The sequence below is a fragment of the Thamnophis sirtalis genome, unplaced genomic scaffold (genome assembly GCF_051295495.1).
Source record: "Thamnophis sirtalis isolate CommonGarterSnake01/CBP01778 unplaced genomic scaffold, rThaSir2_p1.2 scaffold_10, whole genome shotgun sequence".
NCBI lineage: Eukaryota > Metazoa > Chordata > Lepidosauria > Squamata > Natricidae > Thamnophis > Thamnophis sirtalis.
The window spans coordinates 11,781,477-11,809,059 of NW_028261390.1; the positions used below are offsets into that span (position 1 = coordinate 11,781,477).

Here is a 27,583-nt window from a genome sequence, read left to right on the forward strand (position 1 = left end):
CCTTCCTTCCTTCCTTCCTTCCTTCCTTCCTTCCTTCCTTCCTCCCCCCCCCTCCCTCCCTGTATAGCAATGTTTTGCTTTTAGCAACTGATTGACAAATTTCAGTGGTCCGGTTTTGGGCAGTCCCAGAAGCCCCAGACAATGGTGAGAAACAGATGTGAATTCATCAGTTGCCAACTCTTATTTTAAGCGGTTGAGCAAAACACTTGGCTGAACACAAATTAATTATTTATAAAGGTTGATAGTCATTTCTAACAATACTTCAGTATGTTCTGATGTTAGCACGTATATTTCGTGTGTGTACTTAGAATAAAGTGTGTGTGTGTGTGTATCTATATATCTATGTCTGTCTGTCTGTATATTTATTTATTTGTCAACAAGTACAAGGAAACAAGTATGAAAACACATGAAAAAATGGCACAAATAAATGGATATAAATAAGCAAAACAAAACCATAAACACATAAAAAGAGTACGTATAAATGGGGACAGCAGGACAGGGACGGTAGGCACGCCCCCTTAGGGACCTCTTAAGAAATGCATAAGATCCATGGCAGACTGTTTAAGGTAAAAAGGTATGGGGGGGTTAGACGAACTGACAACAGGATCGGGTAGGGTCTTCTACACATTTAATCTTCTATTGCTGAAATCGTTTTTCCTGCAATCAAGATTAGAACGGATTACATTTAGTTTGTGTCTATGGATAGCCCTTGCGTTATTATAAGTAGTTATTAACAGGCAGGATGTTATGGCAGATTATCTTGTGCACTAAGCTCAGGTCGGAATGTAGACAGCATAGTTCAAGATTATCCAGGCCTAAAATTTCAAGCCTGGTGGTATATGGAATTTTATTACGAGCAGAGGAGTTGAGTACTCTCCTTGTGAAATACCTCTGGACTCTCTCTAATGTTTTAATGTCCGAAATGCAGTGTAGGTTCCAGCAAGGTGAGCAGTATTCAAATACAAGTCTGGCAAAGATTTTGTACGCCCTAGTTAGCAGCATAGCATTACCAAAGAGAAAACTACGTAAAATAAGGTGGACAACTCATATATGTAGATGTGTATTTGTGTGTGTGTGTGTGTATTTATATTCCATGGTGCCCACACCATGCTGCAACTATGTTGCCCACCCATGTCTGCCCAACATGCCCAATGTGGCAGAACATTTCGTACCCACTATGGGTACCAGTCACCTGCGGATACAATGGTGGACATCCGTTGGATGAATATCATCATAGTTCATAGTTGATGTTCTGATAGGCCATTTAAGCCATCCTGTCTTAGAAAATGTTATCCCTCTGGAGATTCCTGAGATTTTTACTACATGCCTCAACAGTAGTAGAGATAGTTTAAGCAAGTGTACCTAATCTATAGTGTCTAGTTTGGACACCAACATCGTGACCAATAGGAAACCAATGACTCAATTTTGAAGAGCTATTTCCAGTCGTCAATTCCCCCCTTTAATAACTATGAGCTTTATTCCTGTCAAGTCTTCAGTTGCTTATCAGTTTTTAATGGCAAGAATGCTGAATGCTAAAATGAGTTTCTCTAATTTGCAGAATTTCTTTGGTCCCGAGTTCGTAAAAACTACCATTGAACCCTTTACTTCCTTGGACCTGCCAAAATCAATTTTGGTAAGACCTTTGTTGTATATCAAATATCTATGTATAATCTATATGCTACTTATCAGTAAGTAGCATATAGCAATGATCTGATGGTATGTGAGGTGATGATCTTTAAGGGTTTTTTTTTCCTCCTATAAAATCCTTCCTATGCTCTTAATAGGGACGTGGTGGCTCAGTGGCTAAGACCTTGAGCTTGTCAATCAGAAAGATCGGCAGTTCGGATCATTAGCGCCATGTAGCGGAGTGAACTCCCATTACTTGTCCCAGCTTCTGCCAAGCTAGCAGTTCGAAGGCACGTAAAAATGCAAGTAGAAAAATAGGAACCACCGTTGGTGGGAAGGTAACAGCGCTCTGTGTGCCTTTGGCATTTAGTCATGACCACGGCGATGTCTTTGGACAGTGCTGGCTCTTCGGCTTTGAAACGGAGATGAGCACCGTCCCAGGGGTGGGTTATTACTGCCAGTTCAGTGCGTGCGCAATTTTGCCAGTTCCGGTGACTCAGGCCAGAAAACCACTACTGGTTCAGCCAAACCGGTCTGAACTGGTAGGAACCCACCTCTGCACTGCCCCCTAGAGTCGGGAATGACTAGCACATATGTGCAAGGGGAACCTTTACCTTTATACTTTTAATCTGCTTGATTTCTCTTAGTGGATTCTTTGCTCTCTTTTTTTAAGACAATCATTGTTTTAACTTTCTCTGAATTTTAATACTCCACATGCTATATTTATCTGATAAGTTGTGTGACAATCACCATGAGCGTTCAACACCACCGCTAAAGATTGGGAAGTTTGGCTTGTCTATCCTATTGTCCAATTCAGATAACGCCCTTCCCTTGCCTTCCCTCTTTCAATTCTATTTATTCTATTAAAACTACTTCATGAGGATGATATTATCTTGTGCTGGGTTACAACTTTTGGTTTCATTTCTGACTACATAACTGACCCTTCATTCCCAGTGTCAGAATTTTCCACTTTATGTAGATTAATGTCTTCTTTGACATTGTTAACAATGCAAGGAGATGCTGTTTTTTTTAATGGGGGGGCGGCTCTCTTTGTAGGAGATCATTAGATTATCAGCCTGTAATCTTGCAAACACTGTACGGTAATACATTTTTTTAAAAAAACTTCTGAAGTTTAGGTCTATGTCGCTCCAACATAACTCGCTTGCTTTATACATCGTTTTTTTAGTACTTTGAAGTTATTGGAATTTGGAAGTTCTTAATGGTGTTTCTATAATGCAGATGATCTATGTGGTTACAGCTTTCCTTTCATCACGCATTCTGTCTTAGCAGCAGCTATGTGGTACATTTTTTATAGATTATGTTTTCTGACAGCAAAGTAACTGAAATAGAGAAGTGATATCATTTAGTTGAACATTTAGTGTTTGAGTAGCTGACAGTGCCTTGGTTATGTCCTCCTGCATATATTTAAAAAAAAGGAATGTGGCAAGCAAAACTGCATATAATCCTGGTTGATACGAATTCCACATTGCAGTATTGTATTTCTCTGCGTGCAATTTTATTTTCAAAAAATAAAATGGACATTCCCTTTACTTTCCATTTCCTCTGCCATATTAGAAAAGTGGATTTTTTTTTTTAAAGGCTGCTTTGGATAATTTATGGTGCTGTGTCAGGGGGTAAGCTGCTAAGGGTTTGCCCGGGTTCAGGAGAACCCGTAGCTAACGTTATGGCCAGTTCAGAGAACTTCCAAATCCCATCCCTGGCTGGCCCCCTCCCACCCTGCCTCGCCCCTCCCACCCACCCCCCTCCCAGAAGTCTCCACGTGACCCATTTTGGATGTGAGGTAAGTAGAGAGAGGGGAAAACGGGCCTCGCGGAAGTTCCAGAAGACCAAAAATGGGCCTGTTTCCGGCCTCCTTAGGGCTTCCGGAGCCTGGGTGAAGCAGTTTTCACCCTCCCAGAGGCTTTCGGAAAGCCTCCGGAGCTTAAGGAGGGTGGAAATGTGCCTCCCGCCCCCACCATGGTGCAGGAGGCCGACTAGGCCACACCCACCATGTCCACATCCACCCACCCAGTAACCGGGCAGAAAACCCGTTGCTGAAATTTTTGAAGCCGACCCCTGTGCTGTGTATGCAGTTTTGTGTCATGGTTGATATTCTGGGTTTGTTTTTTAAATCAGAACAAGAAAGGGAAGAATGAAGACAATCGCCGGAAAGTCAACATCATGCTTTTAAGTGGCCAAAGACTAGAACTGACTTGTGATACTAAGACCCTATGCAAAGATGTATTTGATATGGTGGTCGCCCATATTGGTTTAATGGAGCATCACTTGTTTGGATTAGCTTCTTTAAAAGGTGAGAAAAATATTGCATTTGCTCTGGATGTTTTTCCTTTGATATCAGATGGTAACTGTCGTGTTTGAATAAGTCATTACTGACCACAAAAATAAATTCCATATTTTTTGGGGGGAAACAGACTATCCTTTATGACAGAGAGATGCAAATTCATTTGTCTCTCTAAATTTATTTCCCATATTAGAGACAGCTGGTTTGAATTGAAACAGATTTGTAGAGAAAGGGGAATAACGATGCCATTTTCAATTAAAAATCCCCTGCTATTTGTACTCATAGCAAAAACATGCATGCCCATGATTCAATTAATATTTTCAGAAGAATTTTAAGTGGGAAAAATGAAAGGGCTTGGAAGGATTATTTTTTTCCTTCTTTGCCCCCATGTGAAGTCTGGCACGATTTCCTGATCCAGAAAGGTAAATGTGGAATGAATATTATATAACCTAGAACTAAGGAGAAATTTCCTGACGGTTAGAACAATTGAATCAGTGGAACAAATTGCCTCCAGAAGTTGGAAATGCTCCAGTACTGGAGGTTTTTAAGAAGAGATTGGACAACCATTCATCTGAAATGGTATAGGGTTTCCTGCCTGAGCAGGGGGTTGGACTAGAAGACCTCCAAGGTCCCTTTCAACTATTCTGCTCCTGTTCTGTTCTAGTCTATCAGTGATGGCTAACCTTTTTCTCCTCATGTGCTGAAATCAAGCGCATGCCCACACCCATAATACAATGTGCCCCGCCCCACTGTGCATGCACGTGAACCCTCCTCCTTCCCCACGCATGCATGTCAACCCCCCCCCGCCCCACCCCATTTTGGACCTAGCAAGCCTCCCTGAATCCTCCTGGGACCAAAAATGGTCTGCAGGGGGGCGCCACACCCCACCCTGCTTCCCCCACCCCCCACGCATGCGCGCAGTTAAATTCCTCTGATGGAAACTGATTTCCTTCTGTTGAACAAATAGAATCCCATGTTTGGGAGACTGTGGATATATCATCAAAGCAGACCAACTGAAGTGCAATGTCTTATGAATGTTCTATGTTGATTTACCTTTTGATGACAGAAAACGAGTATTTCTTCATCGATCCAGAGCTGAAGCTAACTAAAGTAGCCCCTGATGGCTGGAAAGAAGAATCCAAGAAAAGGAACAAAAACACAGTAAATTTCATCTTGTACTTCCGGATTAAGTTCTTTGTGGATGACATTAGTCTGATTCAGTGAGTATATTTGGGTCATGTTTTAAAACCATTCTTCTCCCATGTCTGTGTTTTACTGGGGAAGTCAACATACTCCTGAGTAATCTTGCTTTTCTACAAGTCACATACAATCATGACAATCCTCTTCTAATTTCTACTCCTTAGCTCTGGAGCCGCATGTGGCTCTTTCATCCCTCTGCTGCGGCTCCCTGTTGCTCAAAATATGTATCAAAACCACCAACGTGCGACACCCACCGGCTTGCAGTTTATTGAGCTTTTAGACCCCCGGTATGCCAACCATGGATAAATCCAAGAAAAGAAAAGTTTCAGAAGAAAACAGAATATTTAATTCAAACTACGTATGCTAGTTTTGTGGCCGCACAGGAAATAGTCAGCACAGGAAGGGTTTTGTGGTTCCTGGTGTTTTCTTCTCTGTGGGAAATGGGTGATTGTTTATGGTTGCTGACCCTGCCTTAGTGGGATAGAAGGGTAAAGGTAAGAAAGGGATGATCCCAACCTGCTATTCTGTTAACAATATCCTGACTGTCAGGAATTCCATTCTAGTATGTGCATAAATTCCATACAGGCAATAGTGGTGGAATAGCTAAATATTTCTCTTCCAGCCCAATGTATTTTCATGCTGATTGTTTATTGCTATTGCATTTCAACCAGCTACCAGGTAGAGTTAAAAACCTAGTTCTGCTCTGGAGAGTCTAGCCAGAGTAATCTCTCTTGGGAAACATGATTATAAAACGAAGGTTATTCCAAGTTTTTCAAAGTGGCATCATGAAAACCTGGAATTGTTGAACTTCCCTACTCTTTGTTATGTGCTTTGAACATCCTGCAATGCTGTAGAAATACCTGTTAAAAGATCTTGATTGATTCATTCATTCATTCATTTGCTAATTCATTCATTCATTCATTCATTCATTCATTCATTCATTCATTCATTCATCCATTCATTCATGTAATTTATAACTCAGGTTTCTGCTCAAGCGTGCACTACAAGGGTTTGGCAACCTTAAACACTCAGAGCCATTTGGACTCGTTTCCCACAGAAAACACCGGGAGCCACGAAACCCTTCCCATGCCTGACTATTTCCCGAGCGGCCACAAAACTAGCATATATAGTTGAATTAAACATTCTGTTTTCTTCTGAAAAATTTCTTGGATTTACTCATGGTTGGCCTACTGGGGGTCGAAAAGCTCAATAAATTAAGTGCTGGTGGGTGTCACACATTTGGTGGTTGTGACGCATATTTTGAGCAACAGGGAGCCACAGCAGAGGGATGAAAGAGCCACATGTGGTTCCAGAGCCACAGGTTGCTGACCCCTAATCTAACCAAATGTAAAAACAATATAAAGGCTGAGACATAAAATTAAAATTAAAATCAATTAAGATTTAAAATCCTGGCAATCCCTCCCCCCCTTGACATATGCATTCAACCTGTTCCCCGATGATCCGGTTAACTGTGTCCTACAAAAGGGCCATAGTATAAAAGGGAATCGTTGCCATGAGCTAATCTGCGTACAGTCATTATTTCCACATCACATGACCTGTTTATTTCTTTTTTCTTGATTTGCTCCAGGCACACGCTGACATATCATCAGTACTATCTGCAGTTAAGGAAAGATCTTCTGGAAGAGAAGATACATTGTGATGACGAAACAGCCTTATTGCTGGCCTCCTTGGCCCTCCAGGCAGAATATGGAGATTACCAAGATGAGGTAAGGAGATCTTTTTCACTTGTTAGCCACCTCCTAATTCTATCCTTCTTTTATAGTTCAATGCAGCCCAGTTGGTTTGGCTACTCCATAAATGTCAAGGTTAAGTACCATGTTTCCCCAAAAATAAGACAGGGTCTTATTTTCTTTGTCTCCCCCCCCCAAAAAATAAGCACTTGGCCTTATTTTGGGGGGGGGGTATTTTTGAGGTGCAGAAGGCGGTGAGCGTGGTCACCTCATGGCTGCTGCTGTGTTGCAATATTTTTGGGGGAGGGCTTATTTTCGCTGGGCTTATTTGAGCGCATGCGTTCAAAAGCCCGATTTGGCCTATTATCTGGGGAGGGCTTATTTTCAGGGAAACGGTGGATGTGCAGTTGGGAAGCAGAAGTGAAGAATTCAAATGTTTTCCAAATTGAGTTGGTTTGTAGCAGGGGTGGGTTCCTGCCAGTTCTAACCGCTTCTATAGAACAGGTTCCACAAATCTACAGTGCCATTTAGAACCGGTTCCAGCTCCTTCCCCCCCCCCCCCCCCCCGTCCGCACATCATCAAGATGAAGAGCGAGAGGAGGAATTCTGGGAGTTGAAGTCCACAAGTCTGAAAGCTGTCAAGTTTGAACACCCCTGGGGTTTTTTTTCTAAAGGGTTAGGGGTGCAAGGGTCTTGTAACTTGACAGCTTTAAGACCTGCACACTTCAGTGCCAGAGTTCCTGAGCCAACATAACTGGAAGAGGAATTCTGGGAGTTGAAGTTCACAAGTCTTAAAGCTGTCAAGTTTGAACACCCCTGGGTTTTTTTTCTAAAGGGTTAGGGGTGCAAGGGTCTTGTAACTTGACAGCTTTAAAACTTGCATGCTTCAAATGCCAGAGTTTCTGAGCCAACATTTTGGTTGCTAAGCAAGAGCGTTGTTAAGTGAGTTTCACCACATTTTAGAAGTTGGCCACGCCCACCCAGTCACATGGCCAGCAAGCCACTCCCACAAAGCAGGCCACACCTACAGAAGAGGTTCTAAAAAATTTTGAAACCCACCACTGGTTTGTAGCCATAGAGCTCAGATCAATATCTTCTCCTAATTATGGTCTTGAAGCCAAGGTAATCCAGTTTTATGGAAGAGATATAATGGTTAAAAGGTCTGGGAGGCTTGTAAAGAAATTCCACAAATGATCTCTTTCAAATGAATGAAAAAGATCTAATTTTGGAGGTAGACACAGAGGTATGAGCAGTTTTGTGAATAAGAGGTATAAATAGAGATGTTCATTCAGAGATTTAGCCTTCTCCCTCTGTTGAGGATACCTATTTTGAATTCACCCATACACTCTGAAAATATGAGTTTCTTACCCCTACAAGTTATGCTTTAAGTGATGATCTAGATCAGTGATGGCTGACCTTTTTGTTTGTGTGCCAGAAGCATGCCCGCGCGCCCACACCCATAATGCATTGTGCATGTGATGTGTATGTGTGCGCCCCCCCACACCCTATTTTGGGCCTAGCAGGCCTCCCTGCAGCTTCCTGGGACCAAAAGCGGGCCGTGGGAGGACGCACCGCAGCCCTCACTCATGCACTCATGACACCCCATGCGCATGTGATTCCCCCACCCCCGGATATGTGCCTGTCTCTCACATGCACCCCGCTTCTGCCCATGCGCAGTAGAGACCAAAAAAATCAGCTGGCCAGCGGGAAGCCTGCGTGCATGCACAGTGGAGCCGAGCTGGGGCAACGACTCGCACGCCATAGGTTCGCCATCACAGATCTATATAATCAAGCATGTGGGTTCTGGCCTGGCCAGAACATGACAAGAAATTCTAAAGCTAAATTAAAGATTTGTTCCTACCATCATGCACATACTCAAGTACACATGGTTTTGTTTTCCTGCTTCATTTAATTATAACCACCACAATGGTATACAAAGGAAAACAGAGCAACCATGGAAGATTCACAACTGCCTTGATGACTGTTCAAAGAATCCTAGCTATTGATAAGCATTTTGTCTACGATCTCTGTTTAGTTACATCTGTAGTTTGATTTGCTAACTTCCTAACAAGAGAAAAGACTATTTATTACTGACTAGAGAAAAGTCATTCCAAAGGCCACAAGCATCCTGATTCTGTCATAAGGGTGAATTAAATTTTGTGCAAATAGCATAAATACAAAAACATGGATTTCTATAATAGCTCTAGTAAAGTACACTCAGGAAGTTTTGCCAACTATTAACAGATGTGAACAGTTGAAGAAAGATATCAGCCATGCTGCTTAAATGTAGAACAAACATTGCACATAATGGTCTATTAATAGAAGACTTATTTATTCATTGCAACGTACTAGCATCTATTTATTTACTTATTCAAGTAATAAATTGTGCATTCTGTTGAGGATTTTTAATGTCCCTACAGTCAGTGTAAAAAATAAGTTCTTAAAAAGCCCATGCTTGCAATTTGCAGAAAGATCTGATGACCTTTTGATATCTGGATCTTATTTAATGCTATAATCATTATCTAGGAGTGATGATTGAACATACAACATAGAATAACAAAGCTGAAAGAGACCTTGGAGATCTTCTAGTCCAACCTCCTGCTTGAACAGAAGACCTTGCATACCATTTTTGGACAAATGATTGATAGGAAGGTTTTGGCAGTGGTGTGTGTCAACTGGCAAAGCATCCCTGGCCTGCTCTCGAATTGCCATAGGCAAGAGGGATGGGAAACCGATGAAACAGCAGGGCAGCCAAAGACAGATGCACATTCCAGACTTATCTTTTTCAAGGCTGTCTCCCAGGGTTACCCACAGCAACTGGAGGGGAGTGATCTCTACAACCCCCGAGGGGTCATGATTGGGGCATAAATTACGTGGGGTCAGAGCTGGCTTCACTTGGGAACATGCAGACATGAAGCTCCTAATAAATAACTGGATTTCTTTTGAAGCTTGGCTCAAGGTTCATGATTTAATTAGGGCATCCGTCAGAACCCTGACAGCGTGGAGAACACCAAGGAAGCTGTCTTAGATTCTGTGATTATGCTACTTAACCATTATTGAACTGGCACAGCATCCATTTACAGTGTTACTCTGGTGCTTCTCTTTGCAGGTACATGGCTTATCCTACTTCAGGACAGAGCACTATTTGCCAGCAAGAGTGATAGAGAATCTGGAGCTACCTAATGTCAAAGAAGAATTGCCAAAGCTGCATAATACCTATGCAGGTGCTTCTGAAAGCGAAGCTGAAATAGAATTTCTGAAGGTTAGAAATTCTGTGTTTTCATAAAACGTTTTCCTATCCTAATGAAATGGGGTGCGGGGGGGATCTTACTCTTTCCAGAAAGCTGGGAACCCCCCAAATTAACAGGGCTCGGAACATACTGTACATTTGTAACAATTGTTGGGGATATCCTTGTGTACAAGTTGTTGGTCACCCTGCCTGATGTGTGCAGTTAACGAGGAGTCTCATATATATATATTCATTAAGATCTCATTATAAATATTGAGCACACAAACCCTCTTTTTCCACAACATATTTTACTGGGTCAGGACCCGCCCGAGCTCTGTTTTCACTGGCAGAGGGCTGCAGGAGACCCTGGCAGCCAAAAACGGAGCTCGGGAGCCCGTTTTTGCTGACAGAGCGCTCAGGCCACCGCAGGCGCCCCCAACAGTGACGTTGAGCTGGCCACGCCCACCCTGGCCACACCCACCTCGGCCTCCTGAGGTCAAAACCCTGATACAACCCTCAGTGAAATCGAGTTTGACACCCATAATCTGAAAGAAAATAGCAAGGAATAAAATAAATCCAAGAGAATAACAGAAATCCTTAAACCGGCCCAATTGTAGAAAAGGTCCTACACAATTTGTCTCATTGCCCTGCATACTGCTGTTGTCACCTTCGTGGCACGCCAAAACCGCAGTAGACTACAGCGCGCCCGACGAAAGCGCGTACATGACGTCATCAGCAGCGCGACAAATAAAATTAAAAATAAATTAAATTAAAATTAAATTAAAGCAAGCCGATTCACATAAAGGTAAGGGTTAGGTTTAGGGTTAGGGTTAGGTTAAGGGTTAGGGTTAGGTTTAGGGTTACGTTAAGCGTTAGGGTTAGGTTTAGGGTTAGGTTAAGGGTTAGCATTAGGTTTAGCGTTATGTTAAGGGTTAGGTTTAGGGTTAGCGTTAGGTTAAGGGTTAGGTTTAGGGTTAGGGTTAGGTTTGGGGGGGTTAGGTTTAGATTTACGCATTAATTTTAAGTTTACCGCTCACAGCGTGCTGCTTTCGTCGCGCTGTGATGACGTCACGTACGCGCTTTCGTCGAGCGCGCTTTAGTCTACCGCGGTTTTGTGGTGGAACCGTCACCTTGCCCCCAAATATTTAGATCTGGCTCTCCGTCACTAAAAGGTTGCATATTCTTGTTCATCGAATCTAGGAATTAAGCAATAAAATGTGTAACCCACTTCATTGTAATGTAAACTTCAAAGACCACCTGTGATTAGTATCCTGTACTGTAAAACCAATCTGAAAAACGATTTTGATCTCACGGTCTTCTCAAAATACGTATCATGCATTCCTTTCTCTCCCTCTCTCTTGACTTCTTCTCTCCTCTTGGGTAGATTTGCCAAAGACTGACTGATTATGGTGTACATTTTCATCGTGTGCTGCCAGAGAAAAAATCTCAGACTGGAATTCTGCTAGGAATTTGCGCCAAAGGAGTTCTGATTTTTGAAGTTCACAATGGTATCCGAATGCCTGTCCTTCGTTTCCCATGGAGAGAAACAAAGAAAATTTCCTTCAGTGTATGTTGGTCATTTTTTTATTTTTGTGTGTGTGTAGAATCGCAGACTGGATCGTTAAATGCCTTTCTCTTTCCTCCCACTCCAGCTGAGTTACCTACGGTATTGAAACAATGGTGTGCCAAAAATAACAAAAACCAGGATGATACAAGATGCTCCATAGTGGGCAGTAAATATGTTAGTAATAGAAACCAGATGATTCAAACTGTGATGAAGAAGCCCATTTTTCAGGAGAGGAGAAATTTTGCCAGGATTGCTAGCTATTCGGACAGGATATGGTTCCAACCAGGAATAGGATTCAGCCGGTTTGGACTGGTTTGGGCAAACCGGATACTAATTTTACATCTGGTTCGCCAAACTGGTAGTTGCAAGGACTGGCTGGCACTGCCCTCCACACACTCCATACAAAAAAAATATCTACTATTCCTAAGCCTACTCTCTACAGAACTAAGCTATGTAATTGCAAGTGTTTGTACCTTGTTCTGAATGGTAAAGTAAAGGTGATTGTCGGTTGCCTAGCAGCATCCTTGAGTATGCTGACATGGGTATGTGATGGATTGGAGTGTTGGGCTTTTGTAGTGTGGTACACTTCCGTAGGGTGATGACCACATTAGATTCGATCAAATCTGGAAATGGATGTGTTTTTGTACTCCAAACAGCTCTGTTTTAGCCCAGCACGACTACTTAAAACATTTCCGAAACATCCAAATTACGTATTTTTGCATATTGAGCAAAACATTTCGTTCCCTAGGCATGAGTGTATACGCAAGAATCTCATACCTCAGGTTTTTTTCTGTAATCAGTATTTTCAATACATGCTCGAGCTTGAGTGCTTTGTCTCTGCAAAGCAATTTCTTCCACTTGAACGACGTATCTTCCCCAAGCTGGAAATCAGGTTCTTTTCCCCATTTTATTCTGTATTTGTCATATTGCAGAAAAGAAAGATAACGCTGCAGAACACATCTGATGGTATAAAGCACACGTTCCAGACAGATACAACCAAGACCTGCCAATACTTGTTACAGCTTTGCTCTGCTCAGCACAAATTCCAACTCCAGATGAAAGCCAGGCAAAGTAACCAGGATGCTCAGGAAATTGGTAAGAAACAGCAGCTGTGTACCTGTTCTCACTGCAGTTTTCCCGGACCTTATTACAGAGATTTAACCTAAGGCAGGGGTGTCAAACTCAAGGCCCCCGGGTCGGATCCAGCCTGCAGGGTATTTAGATTTGACCCACTGGGCTGGCCTGTAAATAGCAAAGGACCGGCCTGCGGTGTTTCTGCTAGTGAAAACAGGGCACGTGCCCCGTTTTGACTGGTATAGTATTGCAGGAGGCCATCCAGGCTGAAAACAGGTGCAGGGGGGGGTGCACAATGGTTCCCCGCACCCCATTTTGGCCAGCAGAGTGCTGCAGGAGGCCATCCAGACTGAAAACGGGGCTGCGCACAGGGGGGATGCATGCTCGGCCCCCGTGCCGCATTTTGGTGGGCAGAGTGCTGTGGGAGGCATCTGTCCCATCTGCCATCTGTCCCATCTCCCCTTCCCCCTACCCCAGGCCGGCCCGCAGAGGACAACTACAATTCTGATCTTCCCCTCAAAGAAATCCATTTTGACCCCCCTGACCTCCCTAAGGGATTCTGATTGGAGAGAGCAGGTTCCAAGTGGGGCAGGAAGTGCTAGGCCTCACAAGGCCTCTGCCCCTCTGCTCCAGTTAACAACCCATGTGATTGCTTAACAACCACAATAGGTGGAGCAGGAATTAAAAGTCATTAAGTGAGGCAATCACTTGGGCGCCTCTCTTAACAACTGTCATGTCTTGAGACCGTAATGGACAAGCTCCATTATGGCTGTAAGTCAGGGACTATATCCTCTTGAGCCGTGCATTTTTGTCAGAAAAAAAGAAATTCAGGTAGTCCTCGACTTAGCGGCCACAATGGAGCCAAACATTTCTGTTGCTAAGCGAGACAGTTGTTAAGGGATTTTTAACCAATTTTGCGACCTTTCCGGCCACCGAGTGAATCACTGCAGTTGCTAAGTTGGTAAAGGTTGTTAAGTGAATCTGGCTTCCCCATTGACTTTGCTCGTCAGAAGCATGACCGTCATGAATATGAATCAGTTGCTAAGCATCTGAATGTTGATTATGCGACCATGAGGATGCTGCCATGGTCGTAAGTGTGAAAAATGGCCATACGTCACTTTTGTCAGTGCCGTTGTAATCTTGAATCGTCATTAAACGAAATGTCGTCAGTCAAAGGCTATCTATGCAGAGCAGTATTTTCTGCTGAGTTGTCTTATCAGTGGTAGATCAATCACCATACAGTTTACTTGAGAAAAATTAATTCTACAAAAGAAGATTTCATAGGTTCGTGATTCTCTATCTGTGATTTACAAATCAGTTTTTTGTTCCAAAACAAATATTTACAATACAGATCAGTATTTTATTTTGTTTACTCCTATTAGAAGTTTATTGAAAGAAATATATTGTTGGAAGAAGTGTCCTTCTGGGTTCAGTTCCAAGTGGGGGAAAAGACACTGGAAATATGGAGGCTGCTTGGAAAGATGGTTTAATGGTGGACAGGACCGCATGGCTTGAGTCCTGAACAGAAAAGGGGGATCACATGCTTCCAGATGTTGGGTGAAGAAGAAAAAGAGAGCGGGATCCTGAAAGTCCCTGGTTTTTGATCTTGATCTTGTATTCTGATTGGTTGTCAGATTCCCATGGGGCAACTCTGTAGGCTTTGCTTTGAGTCCAGGTTTGATTGAACATTGCCTATTCCCGGGTGCCCTGTTGTGAGATGGGTAAAGGGCTAATACTATCATGCCTTAATCCCATCACCCTGGAGCTGAAGGGGGAGATCTTTGCTATGTAGAATAGACTGACCCAGCTTTTTCCCCCCATGGCCCATTGACAAAGATGAGGGCTATTAAGAGTGAGTCTGCTTCCTGCCTAAAAACATGTTTCTCCATTTCTGATCCAGGGAAATATAATATTCTGCCCTTCCAATATTTCCCAGGATATTTCATTTTTCTAGGAGAGGGGTGAGCGTTTAACTTCCTACAATATCACCTAAAGTAGTTGTAAGTTTTGTTAATATAATCATTTACCCCAAATAAGAATTCCCTGAATCCCCTCACTTACTCACACGTTCAAAGGGTGAAGCAAAGAGATTTAAATTAGATGAAAAGAGGTTAAATAAAATTGAGTGCCATTTCCCTTTCATCTTCAGATTAACAACATGCTGAAATAGTGATCTGTTTCTGAGCATATCTTGTGGTGTTTTTTCCCCCCCTTCCTCAGTGAATAATGCAAAGTGACATCCACGGACTCCTTAGGTGGTCTAACTATTAACCAGAATAGACCTGCTGAACCTGAGAACAGCCCCTGTAAAACAAACCTTGCCTAAGTCGAACTGCCTACAGTCAAACTGCTGCTACATCTAATCCAATATTGTCAATCAACTGTCAGCAGCTTTGCAGAGCCTCAGGCTAGGATCTTTCCCCACCGTGCTATCAGGAGTGCCTGTGAGACTTGAAACATACAAAGCATCTTCTCAGCTCTCAACTGAGTTGCAATTCCTCTCTGTAAGACTTATTCTTAAAATATGCACGACATATTTCTGGGAGGTAGACACTTGCGAAACCATAATTGCTTGACGTAGCAATGTCTGGCATGGTTGTTAAAAGATTAGGGCAGCTGAAGTCCAAAATTTCTGGATAGTATCTATTGGGAAAGTAGCCCTAGTCCCTGAAGACCAGATGAAGTAATGACTCAGAACTTGCTAGATCAAGCTCACTTTTCTTTGGAGATAGAACCGAACTAACATGTGACATCTTGTACCTGAAAAATATCAGTATTCAGTGAAGTTGATATAGATAACCCTTGGCATTCACCCATCACTAACTATTGGCACATATTGGTACGGTACATATACATGTGAATAGAATAAGAATAGAGTAGAATAGAATAGAATAGAATAGAATAGAATAGAATAGAATAGAATTCTTTATTACCCAAGTGTGATTGGACACACAAGGAATGTGTCTTCGGTGCATAAGCTCTCAGTGTACATAAAAGATACAAGTGATAAATCATGATCAAAGTCATCACAAATACATTCATCACGAAACATAAGATACAACACTTAGTGACAGTCATAGTATACTAAATAAACAATCAGAATCATGCTAGGAAATACAAATGACACCTGTGACATAGTCCCGTGATGGCGAACCTATGGCACACATGGCCAAAAGTGACATGCAGAGCCATGTCACTTGGCACACGCGGTGTCGCCCATCCCTATTCCGGGTTTCTGACTCGCACGCGCATGCGACGATCAGCTGGCCTCGGTGTGTGCAGCAGTGCCAGAAAGTGGAAACAGCTGGTCTTCCATTTTCCGGCGCAAGCATGCGCAACAGCCTGCTGATCGTTGTGCGTGTATGCACACCAGTAACCGGAAGTCTAGCTGTCCGGCGCACGTATGCCTGCCAGAAAACGGAAGTGCCTTTTCCAGTGCACGCATGCCCCCTGGGCAGCTCCTCTTCTGGTCGCTTCCCAGAGGAGCGCATATGCTAAGCACGCGCACGCTCCCTTTTCGGCACCTTTCCCCAAACAATCTGGTCCTCATTTTACCAACCTCGGAAGGATGGAAGGCTGAGTCAACCGTGAGCCGGTCTGGATAGAACTCCGGGCAATAGTTAGCTTGCAATGTTGCATTCTAACCACTGCACCACCACAGCTCCCACTGCGCCACCACGGACACAATATGGACATGAACAGGCAGTATTGAGGAGGAGATGATGGTTAATTTTTAATGTCACTTTTTATAAGAAGAAGTGTGTTACAGCACTGTGTCTGCTCTGGAATTTTGACTTTAGCCAAGTACTGCTTACCCTAAAATGTGCTGTGCCATAAACTATATTAATGTGTTTTTCAACCCAAGCTGTTTTTTAGCCCAATTTGAGGCCAGAGCTGCAGGAGTTAGATTGCTGAAAATATATCAGATTTGTGAAATCTTTTGATTTAACAGTTGTTATCTTGCAGCATTGGCAAGCCATTTTATGATGCTTCCCATCATCATTTCTGGAACCTGAAAAATGACAGCCTTTCGCTTTATAAGCTGTCGAAGGATTTAAGAACTTCAGCAAGTTCATCCTTGCCAATAGATTAAAAGTTTTCCCACATATTTTTAACATACTAAAATGTATGGTATTTTCATTTGACGTATTCTTTTTATTTAAAACTAGCCGATAACCCAGTGTTATCCTGGTATTTATTTATAGGGGGGAAATGTCCGGACCAAACATAATTTCTAATGTTGAATTTTCCCCCTTACTGAAGGGAGCCCCCTTCAGGAGTACTGTGAAGCCGTTACTAAGGCAACTCCATTGCGCTGCACAGTAGAAGCCATTTTACGGCAGTTCAGTAGAAGCCATTTCAAGGCACAACAGGCTGCATCTTAACAGAACACACACGCCGAGAGGTGATAGGGGTGTCTTATCCCCACAGTATTTTTCTCCAGAGAGTAAGTCATCTGTGTATCAAGTTTGGTTGAAATCGTTCAAGGTGTTCCAGAGTTATGTTGGAATATACACATACACACAAACACAGCCATTTTTATATCTAGATAGATAATATTTCACGATGCTTTCAATAGTGACAGAACCTCTAATGTACTGCATTCACGGGAAAAGTTGGGAAACATTCACAGATGTATTTGCCTTGCAAAGGGCACAGTCAAAACACCAGCACAGGATATTTTTGTGTAATTTCCTTTTGTATTACATCACGAACTATTTTACGATCACGTTTACATCATAAAATGCTTCATAAAAAATTGCCAAATTTCAGTTCTATGAGAGTTATGGGTCCCAGAGTTTGGACACATACTTTAAAAAAGCCCAATTGAAGTACCTTGGTTTAAAAATACTTCCCCACTTCAACGGTAAAAGTTTACGGGAACCAGAGTTTTAGTAGTATATAGATTTGCCAAGAACGAAATTAGTAGCTAGTCTTTAAGTATTGGCACTACATTTTTTTGTGCTTGACCAATTGGTATCTCAGTGGCTATATTTTTGATCATTTGTAATAATACACATCCCAGCAGACTTTCAAAGTGACTTTCTCCTTCACTTCATCCAGATTTGGGGATTGGGGCAAGGGCTTGCTTTCCTCAAGATGAAGAATAAAGGGGTTCTAAGTATACTTTTCAAAGTATATATTTAGTATCTATTTGTTTATTAAATGTATACAGATAGTCCTCGACCTACGACTACAATTGAGCCCAAAATCTCTGTTGCTAAGCAAGATAATTGTTAAGTGAGTTTTGCCCCATCTTATGACCTTTCTGGCCACATTTGTTAAGTGAATCATGCAGTTCTTAACTTAGTAACACAGTTATTAAATGAATCTGGCTTCCCCATTGACTTGGCTTCTCAGAACGTCGCAAAAGGGGATCACATGACCCCAGGACATTGCAACCATCATAGATAGCAATAGCACTTATATTCCACTTTGCAGCTCTCTCTAAGCAGTTTACAGAACCAGTATATTGCCCCCAACAATCTGGATCCTCATTTTCCTGACCTCGGAAGGATGCAAGGTTGAGTCAACCTCGAGCCGGTGAGAGTGGAAATGCTGGCAGCCAGCAGTCAGCAAAAATAGCCTGCAGTACTCCTTTGTAACCACTGCGCCACCACGGCACTTTATATGAGCACATTGTCAAGCATCCAAATTTTGATCATGTGATCATGGGGATGCTACAGTGATCAGGTGACCATGGGGATGCTGTGTGAAAAATGGCCACAAGTGAAGGACTACCTGTATGCTGGCCCCTCTCACTATTGAAGCAATTCTGGGTGCAATATAAATTTAGGAGAGTGGAGTTTGCAGGAGACAATTAATTCACTTAATTGGCTTGTGACTCTCCGAGACGCCTTGCCAAGTTTTGGAGATACCGGCCTGTCAGCTCTCCCAGGCAGATAAGGTCTGTGACTGTAAATCCTCCTTCGAAAGACATTGTTGGATAAAAATAAGCAAAATTCACAGTAAATAAATAAAAGGTGTTTTTTTTGTCGGGACAAGGAGTTTGCTTCATGCTCTTGGGAAGCCTCGGTCAGAGTAATTACTAGCAGACCTCCCTCTCTTTTTTGCGTTTTAGTGTCCTAGCATTGAATCTCTGTGGAGGGCTGGGTTTGGGTTGCTATCTAGATCTCTTCTGATTGGTCTAAATGACAGATACGTCATTTGTTTAATGTACGGCATGCATAAACCGATTCCATCTCCTGCAGAAAGAGCTTCCCTTCGGAGTCTCAGCCTCCATCCAGACTCCGTGAAAGGATTTCACATGGGACGTGCCATCAGTACCAACAGCCTGGCCAGCAGCACGTTGAACAGGCTTGCCGTCCGGCCGTCGACCGTACAAGCTGAGATTCTCAAGAGACTCTCCTATTCGGAATTGTCCCTTTTCCAGCCCACCCAAGGCTATTCCCGAGACAAAAACGAGAAGACGTCGTGGGAGGAAAGGCCCAAAATTATGAGCAAATCTTTCCACGACTTGACCCAGAGTCAAATGTTGGTCAGCCCCCTTCGGAAAAATTTTGTCAGCCCCGGGAATTCCTCGTCACGGAAAATGGAGGAATTGATGGAGAAGATCTTTCAAACCGCGCCAAAATCTGATCCTGAATCAGTGGTTGGTGGAGCCAAACTCAACAAGTAAGAATGTTTCTTCGGGATGGATTTTAACAATATGGCCGTCTTCACGGTAGTTGCTGGAAAAGTCCATTCTGCAGAGGATATAAAGATGGCTGCTCTTCGGTTTATAATGCATAATTCTGAACTTTGTGATGGGATTTCAAGCATTATTTTTACTTTGGTGTGATTTTAGACTCCTTTACTTAATATAGATTAGTGTTTGGGTTATAATTTAAGAATTTGATTAAATAAGAAGCTATAATAGCAATAGCACTTAAACCTCTATACCGCTTCACAGTGCCTTACAGCCTTCTGTAAGCGGTTTACAGAGTCAGCCTATTGCCCCCAACAATCTGGGACCTCATTTTACCCACCTCGGAAGGATGGAAGGCTGAATCAACGTGATGTTAACATGATACGTTATTTTACAAATGTATTTTAACTCTATCCTAAATTTCATTTGTCTTATTATCTACACTGGTCTTTGACTGCAATAAATCAAATTGAATTGATTTCAAGGGAATATCTGGGGGAAATAAATGATATGTGAGAAGACTTTTCTTGTAAAATACAGATAGTCCTCAACGTACGACCACAATTGAGCCTAAAATTTCTGTTGCTAAGTGAGACAGTTGTTAAGTGAATTTTGCCCCATTTTATGTCCTTTCTTGCCCCAGTCAATCACTGTGGTTGTTAAGTTAGTAACACGTTCAGTTAATCTGGCTTCCCCATTGACTTTGCGGGTCAGAAGATCGCAAAGGGGGATCACATGACCCTGGGACACTGCGGCCGTCATAAAAATGAATCAGTTGCCAAGCATCTGAATTTTGATCACTTGACCATCAGGTTGCTGCAACGGTCATAAATTTGAAAGCTGTAATAAGTCGCTTTTTTTAAGTGTAACTTTGAACCAACGCTAAATGAACTGTTGTAAGTTGAGGACTACCTGTACTTGCAATGGAACCATGGTAAACATTTTTGAGGAGCCTCCCACTGTGGAAGTGGTAGAATTTGAATATATTGTGTGTTAATGGGAAATTAATATAGGGTCGTGGTGGCTCAGTGGCTAAGACGCTGAGCTTGTCGATCAGAAAGGTCGGCAGTTTCAGCGGTTCGAATCCGTAGAGCCACATAACGGAGTGAGCTCCCATTACTAGTCCCAACTTCTGCCTACCTAGCAGTTCGAAAGCATGTAAAAATGCAAGTAGAAAAATAGGAACCACCTTTGGTGGGAAGGTAACAACGTTCCATGCACCTTCGGCGTTTAGTCATGCCGGTCACATGACCACAGAGATGTCTTCAAGACAACGCTGGCTCTTCCGCTTTGAAACGGAGATGAGCACCGCCCCTTAGAGTTGCGAAGGACTAGCACATATGGCAAGGGGAATAGATACTCTTTTTTTTAGGAAGGACAATTAACTGCAGATATTAAACACAATCCAAGGTTTCTTTTATAGATATAAAAGCAGGAGTCTGTAAATTGTATTAAACAGCTGGTATTGTTAGGCCAAGGGCAAGGAAAGTTTCCTTTTAAGACTCATTTTTTTTAGTAGTAAGTAAGACATTAAGCACTTCTGCAGCACTATAAAACCACCCATTTGTGACGGAAGTTTTCCTGATTGTAAGAATAGGAGCCACCGTGGGGGAAGCAAGAACTGCATTCATAAACATTGCAGGATCCATTTTCATTCCACCATACTAAAAAACTTCTTTTTGTGACTGCCTTCCATATTATTTTTTTTCCATGTGCTTTGCTCCCACGCACGTAAAACAAAACTTATCCACATTTCACAGATCTCTGCTAGCATGTTTTTTTTTTTTGGTGTGAGGTATGCATTTTTATGCCAGTTTTCTGTTTTGTGTGCCATATATTAGCTTGTATCTTTATTTTATTACATTTTCCTTTGTCCTCTTCTGCTTTCTATTTTCCCCACTGGTTCCCCCCCTTTCCCCCGTTCCTTCAACCATTTTTTTCTAGTTCACACTCCCATGCAGGTTTAAATGCCAGCCTAGAAAGAAAGAAAAATGAATCTGAGGCTCCATCCGCAGAAGATGCAGGCCAAGCCTTTGTAATAGGTCAGCATTGTTTCTTTGAGTCGAATGGTAGTGTGCAATTGAGAATCCTAAATGAGTTTCTAGATGGCTATTAATATCTAGCAGTAATACTGTACGTTGTGAATTTGTTCTAAGTTATTTGGGAGAATGCTAACGTTATTTTATGCCTTGTATAAAATGCTCATTTTATTGGGGGGGAATCAATATTAATTTATTCTTTTGCCCACCTCAAGAAAAAGTAACCAATGAGAGTCCCAAAAGCATCACAGCTCTTTCTTACCCAAAAAAAAAAAAGAGGACAACCGAATCAAAACGACAAATTTATTACAGTGGTAATTTTTTAGTCTTATATTTTAGCCCCATGGATAAGCTGCATTGTTTATTTCCTTAGCTTCTCTTTGCTACAATAAGTATGAAGGCTCCAGCTTGTTCATGGGGCTGTTGTAAAAGATAAAAAGATGATATAGATCCGTGTTGGTGAACCTATGGCACGTGTGCCACAGGTGACCTGGAGCCATATTTGCTGGCACGGCAGCTGTCGGAGGGCCGGGAGATGCCGTTTTCGTCCTCCCTAGGCTTCAGGGAAGCTTCCGGGGGCTGTGAGGGCGAAAAACGGCCCCAACGGAAGTTAAGGAACAATCCGTTTCTGGCTTCCTGAGGGCCTTGGGGGGGGGGGCGTTTTCAACCTCCCCAGGCTTCAGAAAGACTCCGGAGCCTGGGGAGGGGTCATGCACCCATGTGCGCAGGGGGTAGGATTTAATTGGTGTTGGCACGCGCATGCGATAGCCCGTGCACAATTTTGGCCCACCGTAAGAAAAAGGTTCACCATCACTGAGATAGATGATAGATAGATAGATAGATGATAGATAGATGATAGATAGATAGATAGATAGATAGATAGATAGATAGATAGATAGATAGATAGATAGATGCACCTTTATTAAACGCCATTCCATATCACTACTAATTACAGAGAACCCTGAAGCATCTCAATAAATCTTAAATAATATTTCAGAATAAACATGGAATAAAATAAAATCCAGAATATTTCTACAAAGAGTCAGTTGATATGAGAAATTGGTGGCTGCAGAAGGACAAAATTAAACATTTTAAAGGTGTCTAAAACGCTTGAGATGTATAGTTATTGCACGAGATAGAAGAAGCCATGGAGAAAGCTCTACTTCTAGATCTTGATGATACCAGTTCTAGATCTTGATGAAAGCATTCTAACTAAATACTAACATTGTTAATATATTTAAGAGCAGCCTACATCAGCCTGCTGCTTTGCATACGTGCAAAAAAAAAAAAAAAATCCCCATCATTCTTTGTTCCTAATACCAAATGCCATACTTTCTTAAGATAATGGGACATCTCCTACACACCAAGAGTGCTATTGGATAGAACAACATTCAGAAGTGTTGTGGGTTCCGCAGAGAAGCAAGGGGTTCAAATTGTAAAACAGGCACCGTAACACAAACTGCTTGGTGGTTGTTGTGTTGTTGTTTTTGAACTGAAGTTGTAACCTTGCACCCAAGAACTGTAGATAAGGATCAGAGCTGGTATCATGAGGTTATGAAATATTTCATCATTTTCTTACTCTGGACCAGTGGTGGGTTTCCAATTTTTTTTACTACCAGTTTGTTTGTGTGCGCATGATGCTTCCACACATGCGCAGAAGTGTCCGGGCAGGTGGACAGAGTCTCCCGCCCCCGGCTACTACCAGATTCCCAATCCGGGACGATCTCTGAGAAATGAGTTGTCCTAAGAGTGAGTTCTCTCCACTTACCCATATAAGTAGTACAGTGACTATTACATTGATAAAAAAGCAGGCAAAAAACAATATTGTCCCTCTTTTGACATGCTCCCAACCCTAAAATGGGAAATATATATATATAAAATAGAGTGTTCAAATTTTTAAGTTTCCCTATATTGCAGTCAAGCAATTCATTCATTTTGCATGCTGTTCTGGATAAGAATGACTCAATTTCATTACTTTCCTAATATTTCATGTGGAAAGAAGATGTTTAATTTCTACAAATCCATTCTGAAAATGTCAGTGTAGAGTTGAGGCTTATCATTAATTCCTTTTGAATTTTTAGAAGAGTCAGGTTTAATTATATAATGAAATGAAGCTTGATTTCTTTTGCATTACTCTCTAAGAAATACAATTTGACTCATATTTCAGCATTATTTTTTTAAAAAAATATGTGCTGTTGCTTTGGTCTGCAGATGGTCTCCAAATAGAGAAGAATATACCGGTAGTGTCTTTACCAGAAAGGGAGATCAACTTGATCAATTTGAAAAAAGATGAAAAATATGGCTTAGGTAAGTAGATGTTACTTTATGAATTACATATAAATGCAGAAATCAAAAGAGCAAGTGGATTAAACAGTGTATTGAAAGGAGGTTTTCACTGTCAAAACAATCCCTGAGATTTGAAACATTAATACAAACTTATTGTTGTGATGGGACTATATATATATATATATACCCCGCCCACTTTGCAAAAATGGCCGTGTATAGCCTTTAGGAGGCTTCCAGAGTGCTGCTGGGGGCTGGGGAGGGCAAAAATGAGTGAAAATGGGCCATTTTTTGCTCATTTCCCCCCCCCCCCAGCCCAAGGAACACTCTACAAGCCCCCTAAAGGCTATTCATGCCCTTTTTTGACAAAAAAACAGGCCCCTTTTCATGAAAAATGGGCCTTTTTTGGGAAGTCTGCAGAGTGCAAAAACTTTTTAAATTGCCTCTTCAAAATCTTGGTGCGTCTGATACTCCAAAAAATACGGATGTAATCTGCCCAATCTGACTGACTCTGGATGGTGTGCACAAGGAAACTGAGACAAATTCATCTTGATAAATAGAAAAATGCAATAACAACAGTATAAGAATTATAGTATACTAGTTCAAAATTAGTACAAATTAAAAAGCACTTATGAATTTGGCCTGGGAGCATTCTAGCAATCAGTGAAGCAAACTCAAAAGTAGATTGAAATATCCATAATATCCAGCTTGCCCAAATAGCTGCATTTTGTTTCTTTGTTTATTTAGATGTATTTCCCATCACATCATAAACAGAGTCTCGGTAGCTCATAAAAAAGACAATAACACCCCAAATGATAAAAAAATACTTTACATACAGACCCCCAAAATTACATCAGTACCCAAACATCATCCAGAAAATGTCCATCTTCAGCTGCTTCCCGAAGGCCAATAATGTTGGAGTTAATCAACCCCCGATGAGAGGTCGGTTTCAGAGGTCCAGCCCCAATAAGGAAAAATGGTTGCCCCCGGGCTTCACTTCTGCTTCGAACACACAATCAAAGCAGTAGGGTTGAGTCCAGTGGAGAGATACAGTTGTACATTTTGTAACAGCTACAGCTTCCAAGTCATCTTCAAGAGCATGTTGCAGTAGTCTAGCCATCAAATTATGATTTTCTGTTCTTTTCATTGAGAAATTTGAAAATTGTGTTTCCCCAGTCAAAGCTCCTTCCTACTGTTGTGGATTATAATTTCTATAATCTCTGGCATCTGAATTCTGATGAAGGATATTGAGAGTTATGCTCTAAAAATAATCTGGATTAGGGGTGGCTGTTCATGTCATGTTTTGAAGAGTAAAGCAGTTATGGTTGGCTTGTACCCAACACAAAGATTTCAAATATATTTTGCAATTGGAATTTCTATTCAGACTTCAATGATCAAAACTTCAATAAACATGTCTAATAGCTGATATAAGCAATATTTGAACAGTCCAGTACTACATAGAAAGGTGATGTCTCAGATAATTTCCTTTGTTCTTTCAATCATTATCCAAACAAGTCCTAAATTATTCTTAGATACCACCTGATAATGGTTGTTATTATATTTGGTGTTGGTGGTTTCCACAGTTCTGTGTTGTACAAAGAGCTAATATATAACAAACCCAACAATCCAGAGCCAATAAAATTAGAATCCAGGTGTTTCAGTCTAGACATTCCCCAGTATGGTATCTTCCAAATGTGTTTGGAATGCATCTTTCTAAAACTCTTATTAAATTATTAAAATTATTAAACCTAATGAGAAGGAAGGACTCACTGGAGAAGAGCCTAATGCTGGGAAAGATTGAGGGCAAAAGAAGAAGGGGATGACAGAGAAGGAGGTGCCTGGATGGAGTCATTGAAGCAGTAGGCGTGAGCTTAAATGGACTCCAGAGGATGGTAGAGGACAGGAAGGCTGGAGGAACGTTGTCCATGGGGTTGAGATGGGTCAGACATGACTTTGCAACTAACAACAACAAAAATTCTTGGCCCTAGTGTGGACTATGTAGTCTCTGGGTAACTGAAGAGTTCTACATTGGGGGAGGAAACTAGAGATCAACTTTGGGCACTCATACGAGAATTCCCTGCTAGGACAATTCAACTGTGATCCATTTTAGTCTTAAGATATTTGAGGACAATATTTTACCCAGAAAAATATCCTAGCAAACCACCAGTAATAAATCAGTAAGCAATTAGATTGTAAAATATTGCTATGAATAACCAAAAAGTTATTTTTAACAGGGTTTGAGATAACTGGTGGGGAGAAGACTGGAAAATTTGATCTTGGAATTTTTATCCATTCAATCACTCCTGGAGGACCAGCTGATTTGCAAGGATCATTGAAACCAGGTGATGTCCCACAAAATAAGTATTGATTACACCCTTTGGTGGTTCTTCTTTTAAAATCAAAATAGAAGGATAAAATCTGCAATATTTTAATATATTTTAATTATTTTTCTATTTGTCTTATAACCTGTCACCCAGTTGCCTTATAGGGGAGATGGGTGGCATAAAAAGTTTAGATGGATGGATGGATGGATGGAATGAAATTGACCTGAATGTTTCATATTGAAATTTCCAATACCATCTCTAGTAATATTTTTAGTGCATAACTTGAACGTTGGTTATTTGTTTGAAATTTATATTGAGTGATGCAGATAGTGATGGAGATATAGAGACATGATAGAAACAGAGATTGAGACAGAGATCAAGATATGTGAATAAATACTAGGGTTATTACAGCTCTAAATCGCTTTACCAACTACTTGATTCACGGTGATTTGGTTAAATAACGATGAGAGAATATCTGTAAGACAAAAATAAATGAGAATTGAACTATTTAAGTCTGTAGTCATGTCTTTGTTAAAGTTTTCATTATATTGCTGGAGACTAGAATAGAGTTTATTGTTAATAGGGTAAGATTTATAATAAATACAATGTTAAGATATTTAAATTTAGCGTCTGGAACAGTGAGGTTATACAATGATCCAGAACACACCGTTATAGTTGATTGATTGAAGAGTGCTGGCTCCTGCATGAGGCAATCTGCACTGTGATTGGTTGCTGTGGATGTTTCCCTTTTTCCCTGCCTTTTTTTTTCTGGTCCTATGTGTGCCCTGAAGATTTACCTCAGGGTGTAGTTTTGTGCCTGACTCCCTTGCTTTGCTGTATATGTAGATGTAAAATATATTTATTTATATAAAACTACAAGTTCATGTCAACATCTCTGACTCCATTTGAACTGCTGCACAATTGCCTGACACACAAATATATTAAAATGAACTCCAGCTTGCAGATTTGGTGAACCTCTTCTGAAAACACTGAACACTAGAAATCTGCAAGATATATTCTGTACTGCTTGTTCTTTCCGGCTTTGTGGCACGACAAAACCGCGCTCCACTAAAGCGCGCCCGATTAAACCGCGTCGCTGACGTCATCAGCAGGGCGACAACAGCGACCGCGGAGAAAAAAGGGCGCTTTAAATAGCGCTTTGAAAGCAAGCCGATTCACGTTAAGGTAAGGGTTAGGTTTAGGGTTAGGTTTAGGGTTAGGTTTAGGGTTAGGATAAGGGTTAGCGTTAGGTTTAGCGTTAGGTTAAGGGTTAGGTTTAGGGTTAGGTTTAGGGTTAGGTTAAGGGTTAGGATTAGGGTTAGGGGGGGGTTAGGTTTAGGTTTAGGGGTTAATTTTAGCTTTAGCGTTCGCAGCATGCTTTTTTCATCGCGCTGTGATGAGGTCACCTACGCGGTTTCGTCGAGCGCGCTTTAGTCGAACGCGGTTTTGTGATGGAACCTTCCGGCTTTACCATTCTTTGTCAAATTCCGTGATAAAAAGCGACAATGTCTTTAGAAGGACGCAAAGTCTGTAGAGATTGTAAGTCATCCAGGTCACGGTTGTCCCAGAGGTGCTTTTTTTTTTTCAGGAGGCAATTGG

At 41.6% G+C, this 27,583-nt stretch overlaps 1 protein-coding gene across 3 annotated transcripts in view; it reads left to right on the top strand.

The window, feature by feature from the left end:
- Positions 1 to 27,583, top strand: part of PTPN13 (protein tyrosine phosphatase non-receptor type 13) — a 181,211-nt gene that overhangs the window by 105,230 nt on the left and 48,398 nt on the right. For all 3 annotated transcript variants that reach the window (XM_087724069.1, XM_087724070.1, XM_087724071.1), the window contains exons 11-21: positions 1,559 to 1,633; positions 3,763 to 3,937; positions 4,995 to 5,148; positions 6,717 to 6,855; positions 9,929 to 10,081; positions 11,433 to 11,615; positions 12,548 to 12,710; positions 18,902 to 19,325; positions 21,283 to 21,380; positions 23,589 to 23,684; positions 25,895 to 26,002. In XM_087724069.1, the coding sequence (XP_087580195.1) occupies positions 1,559 to 1,633; positions 3,763 to 3,937; positions 4,995 to 5,148; positions 6,717 to 6,855; positions 9,929 to 10,081; positions 11,433 to 11,615; positions 12,548 to 12,710; positions 18,902 to 19,325; positions 21,283 to 21,380; positions 23,589 to 23,684; positions 25,895 to 26,002 (1,768 nt within the window). The remainder of the gene's footprint in view (positions 1 to 1,558; positions 1,634 to 3,762; positions 3,938 to 4,994; positions 5,149 to 6,716; positions 6,856 to 9,928; positions 10,082 to 11,432; positions 11,616 to 12,547; positions 12,711 to 18,901; positions 19,326 to 21,282; positions 21,381 to 23,588; positions 23,685 to 25,894; positions 26,003 to 27,583) is intronic.